At 36.4% G+C, this 13,276-nt stretch overlaps 1 protein-coding gene across 2 annotated transcripts in view; it reads left to right on the top strand.

Annotated features, from left to right (window-relative positions):
• Slc6a15 (solute carrier family 6 member 15) overlaps positions 1-13,276 on the top strand; it is a 57,811-nt gene that overhangs the window by 42,776 nt on the left and 1,759 nt on the right. For both annotated transcript variants that reach the window (XM_045153438.1, XM_045153439.1), the window contains exons 9-11: positions 3,325-3,517; positions 8,331-8,490; positions 11,849-12,011. In XM_045153438.1, coding sequence (XP_045009373.1) covers positions 3,325-3,517; positions 8,331-8,490; positions 11,849-12,011 — 516 coding nt within the window. The remainder of the gene's footprint in view (positions 1-3,324; positions 3,518-8,330; positions 8,491-11,848; positions 12,012-13,276) is intronic.

Here is a 13,276-nt window from a genome sequence, read left to right as displayed (position 1 = left end):
TTTTCCCCCTTCTGGTGTTCCAATGTAGTTTTTCTCCAAGCTGACTTGGAATTCATTATGTAGTCTCACGGCGACCTTGAAATCATGGTGATCCTCTTACCTTTGCCCCCCAAATGCATGTACCAGTATGCCTGGATAAACTTTTTTTTTAAAATATCTTTATTGTATTTCATCCTTTGAGTATGATTTGTTCATTAGTCCCTTTATAAATGGATTATTTGATTTATTGTTATTTAGTTCTTCAAATTCTTTGTATATCCTAGATACTGATCTTATGTCAGTTGTACTGCTGGCAAAGATAGTCTCCTACTGTCTAGACAGTTTCTCCACTCAATTGTTTCCTGTGTTGTGCAGAATTTTTTATTCTTGTCATTTTCTTTCATGAGCAACTGGAGTCCTACTGAAAAAAATTGATTAAAATTTAAATTAAAATTGATTAAACCTTAATCTTCAAATGTTTCCCTATTTTTTTTAATTTTTTTAATTTTTATTAACATTTTCCATGATTATAAAAAAATATCCCATGGTAATTCCCTCCCTCCCCCCTGACACTTTCCCCTTTGAAATTCCATTCTCCATCATATTACCTCCCCATCTCAATCATTGTACTTACATATATACAATATCAACCTATTAAGTACCCTCCTCCCTTCCTTTCTCTACCCTTTATGTCTCCTTTTTAACTTACTGGCCTCTGCTACCAAGTATTTTCCTTCTCACGCAGAAGCGCAATCATCTGTGGCTAGGATCCACATATGAGAGAGAACATGTGGCGCTTGGCTTTCTGGGCCTGGGTTACCTCACTTAGTATAATCCTTTCCAGGTCCATCCATTTTTCTGCAAATTTCATAACTTCATTTTTCTTTACCGCTGAGTAGAACTCCATTGTATAAATGTGCCACATCTTCATTATCCACTCATAATTTGAGGGACATCTAGGCTGGTTCCATTTCCCAGCTATTATAAATTGAGTAGCAATAAACATGGTTGAGCACGTACTTCTAAGGAAATGAGATGAGTCCTTTGGATATATGCCTAGGAGTGCTATAGCTGGGTCATATGAAAGATCAATCTTTAGCTGTTTTAGGAACCTCCACACTGTTTTCCACAATGGCAGGACCAGATTGCATTCCCACCAGCAGTGTAGAAGGGTTCCTGCTTTTCCACATCCCCGCCAACATTCATGATCATTTGTTTTCATGATGGTGGCCAATCTGACAACAGTGAGATGGAATCTCAATGTAGTTTTAATCTGCATTTCCCTGATAACTAGTGACGTAGAGCATTTTTTAGATGCTTATATGCCATTCATATTTCTTCCTTTGAGAATGCTCTATTTAGCTCCATAGCCCATTTTTTGATTGGCTTTTTTGATTCCTTATTATTTAACTTTTTGAGTTCTTTGTATATCCTTGATATTAATCCTCTATCAGATATATAGTTGGCGAAGATTTTTTCCAGTTCTGTAGGTTGCCTCTTTGCTTTTTTCACTGTGTCCTTTGCAGTGCAAAATGTTTGTAATTTCATGAGGTCCCAGTGATTGATCTATGGTTTTATTGCCTGAGCAATTGGGGTTGTATTCAGAAAGTCTTTGCCAAGACCAATATGTTGAAGGGTTTCCCCTACTTTTTCCTTTAGCAGTTTCAGAGTTTCAGGTCTGATGTTAAGGTCTTTAATCCATTTGGACTTAATTCTTGTGTATCGCTAGAGAGAAGAATCTATTTTCATCCTTCTGCAGATATATATCCAGTTTTCCCAACACCATTTGCTGAAGAGGCTGTCTTTTCTCCAATGAGTATTTTTGGCATTTTTATCGAATATCAGGTGGCTATAGCTACTTGGTCTTTCCCTATTTTTAAAAATATTTTCAGAGATTATTACACACATTAACCAACTCTCTTTTAATTATAGAGATAGTAATAGTAGAATGGAGACGAGATTATGATGTGGACATTTTAAGATTGAAAATTTACTTTTTATAATCAACTTACTATTTTTACATCCATTTATTTGTTTCATGATTTTATTTGCAAGCAGAGAGAAATAGAAGAGACAGGCAAACATAGTAAATGGGCATGCCAGGGCCTCTAGCCACTGGAAACAAACTCCAGATACATTTGCCATTTTGTGAATCTGTCCTTACATGGGTACTGGAGATTCGAACCTGGGTCATTAGGCTTTGAAAACAAGTGCCTTTTAACTGCTGAGACATTTCTCCTATCTATATCTTTTTATTTTAATTAACAAATTTCTTCTAAGTTAAAATAATTTACTATTCACAGTCTATGTTTTCTTTTCTTTTTTTTTAAGTTTTTTTTTATTTATTTATTTGAGAGTGACAGACAGAGAGAAAGACAGATAGAGGGAGAGAGGGAATGGGCGCGCCAGGGCTTCCAGCCTCTGCAAACGAACTCCAGACGCGTGCGCCCCCTTGTGCATCTGGCTAACGTGGGACCTGGGGAACCGAGCCTCGAACCGGGGTCCTTAGGCTTCACAGGCAAGCACTTAACCGCTAAGCCATCTCTCCAGCCCTATGTTTTCTTTATACTGACTGAGCTACTTTATAGGTAATAATGTTTGCATATATTTGTATTTGTTTCTATGGTAATAAATCATTATTTACACTGATAGGCTTGAGTAGAGGTAATAAATACTATCTATGCATTCTTTGTTTTGTTTTGTTTTGTTTTTTGAGGTAGGGTTTCACTCTGGCCCAGACTGACCTGGAATTCACTATGGCCTTGAACTCACGGTGATCCTCCTACCTCTGCCTCCTGAGTGCTGGGATTAAAGGTGTGCACCACCATGCCTGGCCTTATATATGCATTCTTTTTTTTTTTTTAAGATTTTATTTATTTATTTGAGAGAGAGATAGAATGGGGGTGCCAAGGCCTCCAGCCACTGCAAATGAACTCCAGATGCATGCATCACCCTGTGCATCTGGCTTATGTGGGTCTTGGCGAATCAAACCTGGGTCCTTTGGCTTTGCAAGCAAAGGTCTTAATTGCTAAGCCATCTCTCCAGCCCTATCTGTGCATTCTTTAATACAGCAGTTCACTCAAGATCTTAGTGAAATAGTATGAAACATGATGTAATTGTGTACCCATTTTAGTAATTCTGATAGAATTTCCTTATTTACTCACCTTATATCATTAATTCTGGGTTCTGAGAATGAGAACATCATTTAACATGAAGGCCTATGTCACTATATTTATTATTAGTAGTTTATGGTAATTTTTTTAGAGATTCTTCTCCTTCTGTTACTGAGTAAAAGTGCCCTCACATTATATTGCTGTGTTAGTCTCGCTGTCTTGTACTTTACAGGCTGTTCAGGGGACCGGGTTAGCTTTCATTGCCTTCACGGAAGCCATGACACATTTCCCTGCATCTCCTTTCTGGTCAGTGATGTTTTTCCTCATGTTGATAAACCTTGGGCTTGGCAGCATGTTTGGAACCATTGAAGGAATCATTACTCCTATTGTGGACACTTTCAAAGTGAGGAAGGAAATTCTGACTGGTGAGACTTTATGTGTTTGACTTTGGAACTGATACAGACCATTTTGTTTTTGGTGAGAAATTAGAGATTAACTAGGAGAGTGTTGCATATTGAATTTAATTAATATAGATTTGATAGTGTTTTATAACATATCAGGTATAATATATAGAGTATATGTTTAATGTTATATTTAATTATTCATGACAAGTTAATGGAAAAATTTTCTTATAGTAATTTCTTACACTAGAATGGAGTCTTACAATGCTCATATGTATTTTTGCATACAAATAATTACATAGGGAGAAATTATATTTAAATACTGTGCAACTGAAAAATGCTTGGTTGAAATTGATGAGTGCAAATATACTAGTACTATACTTGACTAGTATATGATGTTTCTAGTGGGAAAGAACATAAGACATTTTATCAACATGGTTAATATTTCTTACCAGTAATGATGTGTGTCCAGATTTCCTTTCAAAACAATTTATTTTTAGCAAATTTTTAGGAGCTTTTATTCAATGTATATTCTATACTCAGCTAAACAAAACAGTAAACTTATTCTCAACAAATTTTAAAGTATTTCAAAAATTACTGGGCTGGATAGATGGCTTAGCAGTCAAGGCATTTGTCTGCAAAGTCAAAGAACCAGGTTCAATTCCTCAGGACCCACGTAAACCAGATGCACAATGGGGTGCATGTGTCTGGAGTTTGTTTGCAGTGGCTGGAGGCCCTGATATGCCCATTCTCTATCAGCCTCTTAAAGGTCTGTCTCCTTCTCTCTCTCTCAAACAAATAAATGGGAAAAAAAAAATATTTATTTGAAAGTAGCAAAGCACAGAGAAAAGAGATAGACCAAGGAAGAATGGGTGAATCAGGGCCTCTAGCCACTGAAAATAAACTCCAAATTAATGTGTCACTTTGTGCTTATAGCTTTACATGGGCACTGGGGAATCAAATCATTGTCATTGGACTTCATAGGCAAATGCCTTAACTGCTGAACCATCTCTCCTGCCCAATTTTAACATATTTTTATCTGTATCTTATACTCAGATGAACAAAAATTTTAATATACTTTTATTAATTTGAAAGCAGAATGTGGGGGGAGGGGAATGGACCCTCCAGGGCATCTAGTCACTCATAACAAACTCCATATGCATGTGCGGTTTTGTGCACCTGACTTTACATGGGCACTGGGGAACTGAACCCAGGTCGTTAGGTTTTACAGACAAACACCTTAACTCTGCTGAGCCATCTCTCCAACCCAGATGAACAAAATTTGATGAATATCTTTGTATTCTCCCCAAAAGAAGTTTCTTCTTTTGAATAATAATTTCACTGCCCTGCCTGAAATATAGTTTGTCGTCTTTGCATTATTATCTCCGGCCTCATATTAAAACAACTCCTCCCTGAAGGAAAGCTCATTAAGAGAACATCAAGAGAAAAGAGTTGGTAAAGGGAAAATCAAAAGGTAGACTTTGCCAACTCTCTGTTACTAACAGAAATCATCCATTAGAGGTTCTCCAACAAAATATGGTTGTTAATATCCAGACTGCATTTTGTTCATATTTACCTTAGATTCTACTGTGTCATTCAGAGAGTGAAAGTGATATCATCTATAGAGCAGGTAGAGCAGACATGGGTGAAAACTGAAGGTATGCTAATTCCATGCTGTGATTTTTAGAATAACAGTTAAACTTCTCTGAAGCATGCTTGTCACCTACATAACAAAATTAACAATGTCTTAATAACTCAGGGAATTAAATGAGATGATTGAAATTTATTGTTCACTGTGACAAACACTTATATTTAATATACAGTAGACTTGAAAGTAAATACTTATTTTCCCTTTCTGTATAGGCTATTCCTTTCCCTATGATGTAACTCACACACAGTACCTATGATATGGAGGCAATTGCTCTATATAACCCAAGTTTATTGAGGCTGTTGGGAAAGCCTCATAAGGCAGAATGGTGGATGTCTTATTTCCTCTTTATTGCACTGTTCTGATCTATCCGTTTTGATTTTATTCACCCATGTTAAAAGGGTGTCAAGCAATAAATTAGAGACAGTTTACTCATTAAGCTATTGTACTAATGAGCCTGAGTGAAGAAAGATTAACAGAAATGTGAAGATATCACATGGATACAGTTCCAGCCAGGTTCGCATTGCTGCCAGAAAATACCAGATCAAGAGCAGCTTGTTGGGAAAAAAAGGTTTATTTTGGCTTATAGACTCAAGGGGAAGCTCCATGATGGCAGAGGGAAAAGATAGCATGAGCAGAGAGTGGACATCACATCCTTGCCAACATCAGGGGGACAACAGCAACAGGAGAGTGTGTCAAACACTGGCAAGGTGAAGCTAGCTATAATACTCATAAACCCATCCCTAGTAATACAGTGCCTCTAGGATATGTTAATTCCCAAATCTACATCGGCTGGAAACCTAGTATTCAGAACACCCAAGTTTATGTGGAACACGTGACTCAACCCACCACATTCTGCCCCTGGCTCAATACACTGATAACCAATCATGATGTAAAATGCAATGCATTTAGCCCATCTTTATAAGTTTCCTTAGTTTTATTTATTTACTTATTTTTTTGGTTTTCCAAGGTAGGGTCTCACTCTGGCCCAGGCTGACCTGGAATTCACTATGTAGTCTCAGGGTGGCCTCAAAGTCACAGCAATCCTCCTGCCTCTGCCTGCTAAGTGCTGGGATTAAAGGCATGCACCACCATGCCTGGCTGTTTCCATAGTTCTTAATCAAACTTAATGATGTTCAAACATTCCCATAGTCTAAAATCTTTTAACTGAGGCTTAAAGCCAAAAAAATCCCCCCTCCAAAAACCATAATGGCACAGAAGAATCACTCACACTGCAAAAGATGGCAGTGGGCATAGCAAAGAAATGTTCAACCAATACAAGATGTGAAACAAACAGGGAAAACATCAAACTCTGTAGTTCCAAGTGTTATAACTCTAGCCAGTGACAAGTCTCCAAGTCCAATAATTCTAACTAGCAACAAATGACTGTAGTTCCATTTCTGCCCCTCCAGCTAGGCTCCTCACAGTTCTTGATAACTTCATCTGGGGCCAGCAACTGTTCTTAGCAGCCATCTCATGGTCCCAACATGTCCACTGCATCTCCACTGCATCCAGCAAACCTGCTTCACACTGCCCATGGCCATTTTCAAAACACAAGATAGTGTTTCAAATTCCATGACCATCTCTTTCCTGCATATCTATACTCCATAATACCAGGGGTTGCCAGTATGTTTATCCAGGGGGGAATAAAGCAGACTTTGAAGAACAGGACACTCCTTCAGCATTCAAGTCCCTTCAAAATATTGTATTCTTTATGTTGTCCCAATGCATGTCAGCTGGCCCATTCTCAATGGTTGTAATCTCTCATACAATTGCAGCTGAACAGATATATCCCTTAACTCACACTAGTCTATGCAACACAACCCTGCACAAGTTCTCAGGACATGGGCAAAATAGCAAGTCTCTCATACAAACTGCCTCTAGCCCAGTCCAGTCAAAACTCTGTCATAACCCATTCCTCACAGTCCATAATTCTAACTGCCTTCAAGTAATCTATCTCTGGTTAGAATGATCCATCAAGCTTTACTTTCAACATTTCAAGACATCTCTTAGGCCAAGGTTTCAAATTCTTCACATTCCCCTTGAAAATCAGCTCCAAAAGGTCAAAGCCACACAGTCAAGTTTCAAGCAGCAATGATTCCACTTTTGGTACCAACTTCACTGTTGTAGTCAGGATCACATTACTGGCACAAAACACCTGACCAAGATCAGCTTGTGGGAAAAAGGGGTTTATTTTGGCTTACAGACTCAAGGGGAAGCTATATGATGGCAGGCAAAAATGACAGCATGAGCAAAGGGTGGACATCACTTCCTTGCCAACTTGGGGTGCGGTGGACAACAGCAACAGGAGAGTGTGTCAACACTGGCAAGGGGAAACTGGCTATAATACCCATAAGCCCACTTCCAACATTACTCTCCCTCCAGGTGGCATTAATTCCAAATCTCCATCAGCTGGGAAGCTATCATTCAAAATACCTAAGTTTATGGGGGACACCTGTATCAAACCACCATAGATACCAAACGTATCTCTATGATTAAATATCAATGGCAAGTGTTTATAAGTATATGCAGTTGGACTTTTAATATAATTTAGGAAACTATAGCTAGATACTACTATGTTGCTTGAGTAATCAGATTTCTTGACCTTGTGATAGCTAGTTTGTACACTCCAGTTGCTTCAGGAATGGCAAAGACATAAACAGAGGTTGGTGCTAAGGCCTCTTTTGGTGAGAATTTCCTTTTATGCTTCGGTCATAATCATATTTCAGTCAAACACATATGGGTTTTTTAATCTCACTAGAACCCAGATTAGACTCATTATTAATTCAAGGTTTTCACATGGATTTCAGATCAATAGAAGTTTATTAAAGGTTAGAATTACATATGATTACTTGCTGCCTGGAAAGTTCACTGTGCTGTTAATAGTAGAAGTCAAACATGGGAATTCACATGTTTAAGTTTTCTTTCCATTTTGCCTCATCTATTATTTGTTCAGGTAGACAAGTTTCCACCGATTCAGGGATGTGAGTTTCTTCTTGATAGTGAACTTAACTGAGGTTAAGCCTCTGTAATGTAAATCCCAATATATAAAGTTCTATAGTATTAGAAAATAGTGCTCATAACAAGTAATAAAAGTTAAAACATGTTTATGAATATAATAGTTATACATTTAAAAAGGACTTGACTTTGAGTAGCGTCTCATTTTTCACACTTATTTCTTTTTTCTAGTTATTTGTTGCCTTCTTGCGTTTTGCATTGGCCTGATATTTGTGCAGCGCTCTGGAAACTACTTTGTTACAATGTTTGATGATTATTCTGCTACATTGCCTCTGCTAATTGTAGTCATCTTGGAGAACGTTGCTGTCAGCTTTGTGTATGGCATAGATAAGTAAGTATATTTGATTACGTGCACTCATTTTCATCTCTGTTTGAAAAGCCCAACTATCAACATCTGTTTTATTTAAAATGGGAGAGAAATAGAAAGACAAAATCATTTAACATGTCAAATATGTAGCAGGAGCCTTTGCATTTGAGAATTCACTCAAGTACATTTCCCCATCACATGAGTGAAAAGCATTATGTGCATCATTAGATCGTTGAGAATTTTGGAGCTTTTGGCATAATTTTGATCATCAAGGAGTAATATAAGATCCAGTGGACACTGACTGGTCAAAGGACCTTCAGTTTCATTTAGGTGTTATTGTGGCCTCCATTTCACAGGTGGGGGAATTAGATAAATACCAGGATACTTGCTCATCATCTATTGGAATAGCAGTAGACCTGGATTAAATAGTCTTTTCTACTTAAAACCTATATGCTAGTTATTTTGCTAAACTTTATAATGTGAGAAATATGTATTTATAGTGCCTTATATTATTAGAAATATTTGAGGGAACTGCTTTTTCTGCTTTGAGATAAATGTATCATTTGCTTCTCACAAGCATCATATTGAAACATTATTTCAATGTGTTAAGCACCTGTTTGATGAGAAAAGCATATGAATTTGACATGAAAAGACTAACTTCATGAGATACAAGACTTTGAAGCATTGATCCAATATGCTTAAGGTCATTGTCTCTAATTGGCATACGTGGATCCAGTGATAATAATATCATGAAATTTATGAGAGTCTATGAAATATGAGTACATGTGGGGTAAAGAATTGAGTCAATGGGCTGAAAAGATAACTTAGTGGTTAACGTGCTTGCTTGTGAAGCCAAAGGACCCAGGTTTTGTTCTCCAGTACCCACGTAAGTCAGTTGCACATGGTGGTGCATGTGTCTGGAGTTTGTTTGCAGTAGCTGGAGGCCCTGGCATGCTCAATCTCTAACTCTCTTTTTCTCTCAAATAAATAAGTAAATAAATAAATAAAAAGAATTGAGTCCTCAAGTCATATAAAGCATATTATTAGTAGTGAATAAATATTTTAACAAAGTTGATAATGGTTTTATTTTTCTTATTAAAAGTTCAAAGAAATATAGACTAGGAAATTGATTTGAATTAATCACACAGCAAAAAAGCCATAGAGCTGACTGGCATAAGTTAACCCTCAGAAAAATCTGTGGATGTCAAGTGAGTTTTGAAAAGTTGTTCCATGACATCATTTGAAATGAAAATTAAAATAGTAATGAGATAGTTCCACCTGCTTATTGGAATGGCCAACATACAGATCACCAGCCACACAAAATGCTGCTGAGAAGGTGGGACAAAAGAAATTTTTTTCATTACTGATGGAGATATAAAATAAAGCAGTCACCATGGAAGGTAGTTTTTGTAAGTGTAAAAATAATGTGTGAATAAAGCTGAGAACAAAATACAAGGAACACAAACCTGTAAGCACAATAGCTTAATTATGTGAGAATTGGAATATGGAAGAATTTACAAACAACATTAATAATAATGAAATAATGAATAATGCATGAAAAGGAATGGGAACATAAGTTAAAGGAACTATAATTTAACATATTCATTATATGTGTGTATATATGTATGTATACACACACACACATATATATATATATATATATATGTATGTATGTATTCTTACATATGAAGTAGCCAGAATAAACATAAAAACTATAATTCAAGAAACCAACATGAAATAAGAGGCAATGTGTATGTTGAAAAGGCACATGGTACTGTAGAAAATAATATTAGACATTATGACCAGTATCAGAAATAGTCAATGTTAAATAATTCAATAGAGCTATAGTTCAATAGAAGAAAATTAAAGTCCTGCAAAAGACAAGATGTTGTTTTGATAAAATCATTTTAATAGAAATATCAAATTATATCAATAATTCATGCAACAATATTATGTTATTAGGTATGATTATGATATTCAAAGAAAGGAAAGTATCTCAAATCTATTTAAACTGGCATTTAAAGTACAGTGACCAAAGACAATTTCATACATGAAAGAACCTGTTTAATCTCACTGAAGAATCTGTTGGAGAATACATTTAGATTTAGGATACACAGAGATCATTAGGAAGCCCATTGGATGAGAAGTGTGATTCAGTTTTAGATAAATACAAAGGGCTTTGATAATTTGTTAATGACTAATTGTCTGTGCAGGGTTCACACTATTCATAATATATACCTAAAAAGGCTGAATTTTATATGAAATAAATTGTACGTCAGTACCCTGACTTTAAAAGAGTCAACCAAGTCTCAGGATGATTCTACAGTTCTATGTACAATTTATTTTTGATAAGGGGGTCATGTGTTTTTGTGGTGGCCTCAAGCCTTTAGTCCCCGCACTCAAGAGACAGGGATAGGAGGGTCTCTGAGAGTTTGAGGCCAGCCTGAGACTATATAGTGAATTCCAGATCATCTTGGGCAAAAGTGAGACTCTACCTCACCCCCCACCCCCCAAAAAAACCCTGCTAAGAGGTCTTGTACTTATGCAAAACACAGTGGTGATTCCATCAGAAATCCTGAGAAGACAACTCTCAGACAATGTCTATAATTGACTCTATAGAATGTAGGAGGAAATAGCAAACACAGGTGGGGAACCTAGAAATTAAGTATATGTTCAAGACATGTCTAATTAGGTTTTCAATTAGAAGAAATTTTAAAAAAATAAGTGATAATTGAAATGTCTCTGTAAGAGCAGGGCTGGCACAGATGCAGCAGCATGGAAGGCTGGGCAATGGGGCCACACTTATCTGTGTTCCTATGAAAACTATTTGAATATTGGTTTTATATGGATTTTTACTCACTTTTAAAACATACTAAAGTGTGCCACTCAGCTACTGAGCAAGCATTTGTAGCTTGTACAATGGCAGGATGGGCCCAAAGCTTAGTGTGACCCATTTTGAAAATGAAGTATCTTGAAATTTAAAAAAAAATAGTGATAATGGAGAAAATATCATTAATTGGTGATATTTGATGATATTAAGGAACCTATACTATTTAAAAGTGATATAAACATGATTTGTATACTGAAGATATCATATTCATCAAATGTTATTAAATTTTTTTCAATAATTATATATCTATATATCTATATAATTATAATTATATAGATAGGGTTTTAACCAAATGAAATTTGCAGTGCATAGGTTCATTTTACTCAATAAATAAATGTTCCTTATCTGTAAGTTATCTCCTAAAATGAATGTTTGATCAGGACAAAATGTTACAAGGAATTCAAAGTCAAATTTTTGTAAGTCATTAGTACCTGCACAGTTTTAACATGTAGCAATGCAAACTTGAAGAATAACTAAATCTCTTCTTCTCAGGTTTATAGAGGACCTAAAGGAGATGTTGGGCTTTCCTCCAAGCAGATACTATTATTACATGTGGAAGTACATTTCCCCTCTCATGCTGCTTTCCCTGCTGACCTCTAGCATTGTGAACATGGGATTAAGTCCTCCTGGGTATAATGCATGGATTGAAGATCAGGTAAAAACACTATAAAGAAACTAAGAGGTTGTTTTTTTTTAAAAATTTTGTTTGTTTATTTATTTATTTGAGAGAGACAGAGAGAGAGAGAGAGAGAGAGAGAGAGAGAGAGAGAGAGAATGGGCACGCCAGGGCCTCTGGCCACTGCAAACGAACTCCAGATGCGTGCACCCCTTGTGCATCTGGCTAAAGTGGGTCCTGGGGAATTGAGCCTCGAACCTGGGTCCTTAGGCTTCAAAGGCAAGCACTTAACCACTAAGCCATCTCTCCAGCCTGAAACTAACAGTTTTTTAAAGTAAATAGTATACTACTGTAGTAGACTGCCTCATGTTTCTGGGGTGAACTTCCAAACCAGGCACATTTATGGCAGGGAGAAAATTCACCACCACCACCAGCAGCAATCATACTCCAGGAACTCCTACTAGCAGAACTCTAGCCTTCTGTATGTCTTTAGCTGGAATTCTGATCGTCCCCCAAACACACCTTATGGCAGGATCCTAGGATCTGCCCACAGTGACACCTCCTCTAGTTAGGTGGTTGGACATCTAAGTTACAAGTTTTAACAAACTTCTGAATCAATTGGGGGCATCCATTAAAACCACCACAACCACTTTAGAGGTGTGTAGCCTTTTGGCTCTTTAGCAATATTACTTTTGTTTAGGGAATTTGTAAACTGTGGATTGTGCTCTTGAAAACTGAAAAAATAATATGTCATGAAATTGTTGAGCAAATGAGTCTTACCTGCTTTATGCTTGTGAAACCAGGTCTTCATCTTTACCTTGTAGAAGTGATGTCTTCTGGGTCCTTCTAACTAGAAACTTTTTATACATACCACCCTAAACATAGTTTCTGAACAAATTAGTTATATTATATCTGTGACTTTACAACAGTAAAAATGCACATTAACCATATAAACATAATTTAAAGTAAGCAAATCCTGAAATAAAGTTTTATAAACATTTTCTATAGTCAATGACTGTCTACGTTTCTATTGTCATGTGGATTGGCCATGAAGATATCCATTAGTTATGAAAAACACCTTGCTTATTTTAACTATTGTATGCTCAGTAACTATTCATAATTACATATAATAATAGCAAAGTCACAATGGAGACATGAGCAGGCTGGCTATTCCTATCAAACTCTTGTGTTATTATTTGCTTCAATTTCAGTTCTCAAATTTTTGAAAGATAATAATGGCACATGTACAAGAACTGTTGCTTAGTAGCAGTACACTCCAAAACCTGATTATTGAAACTTACACT

The sequence above is a fragment of the Jaculus jaculus genome, chromosome 6, assembly GCF_020740685.1.
Source record: "Jaculus jaculus isolate mJacJac1 chromosome 6, mJacJac1.mat.Y.cur, whole genome shotgun sequence".
Taxonomy (NCBI): Eukaryota; Metazoa; Chordata; class Mammalia; order Rodentia; family Dipodidae; genus Jaculus; species Jaculus jaculus.
This window is presented reverse-complemented; position numbering and strand designations above follow the sequence as displayed.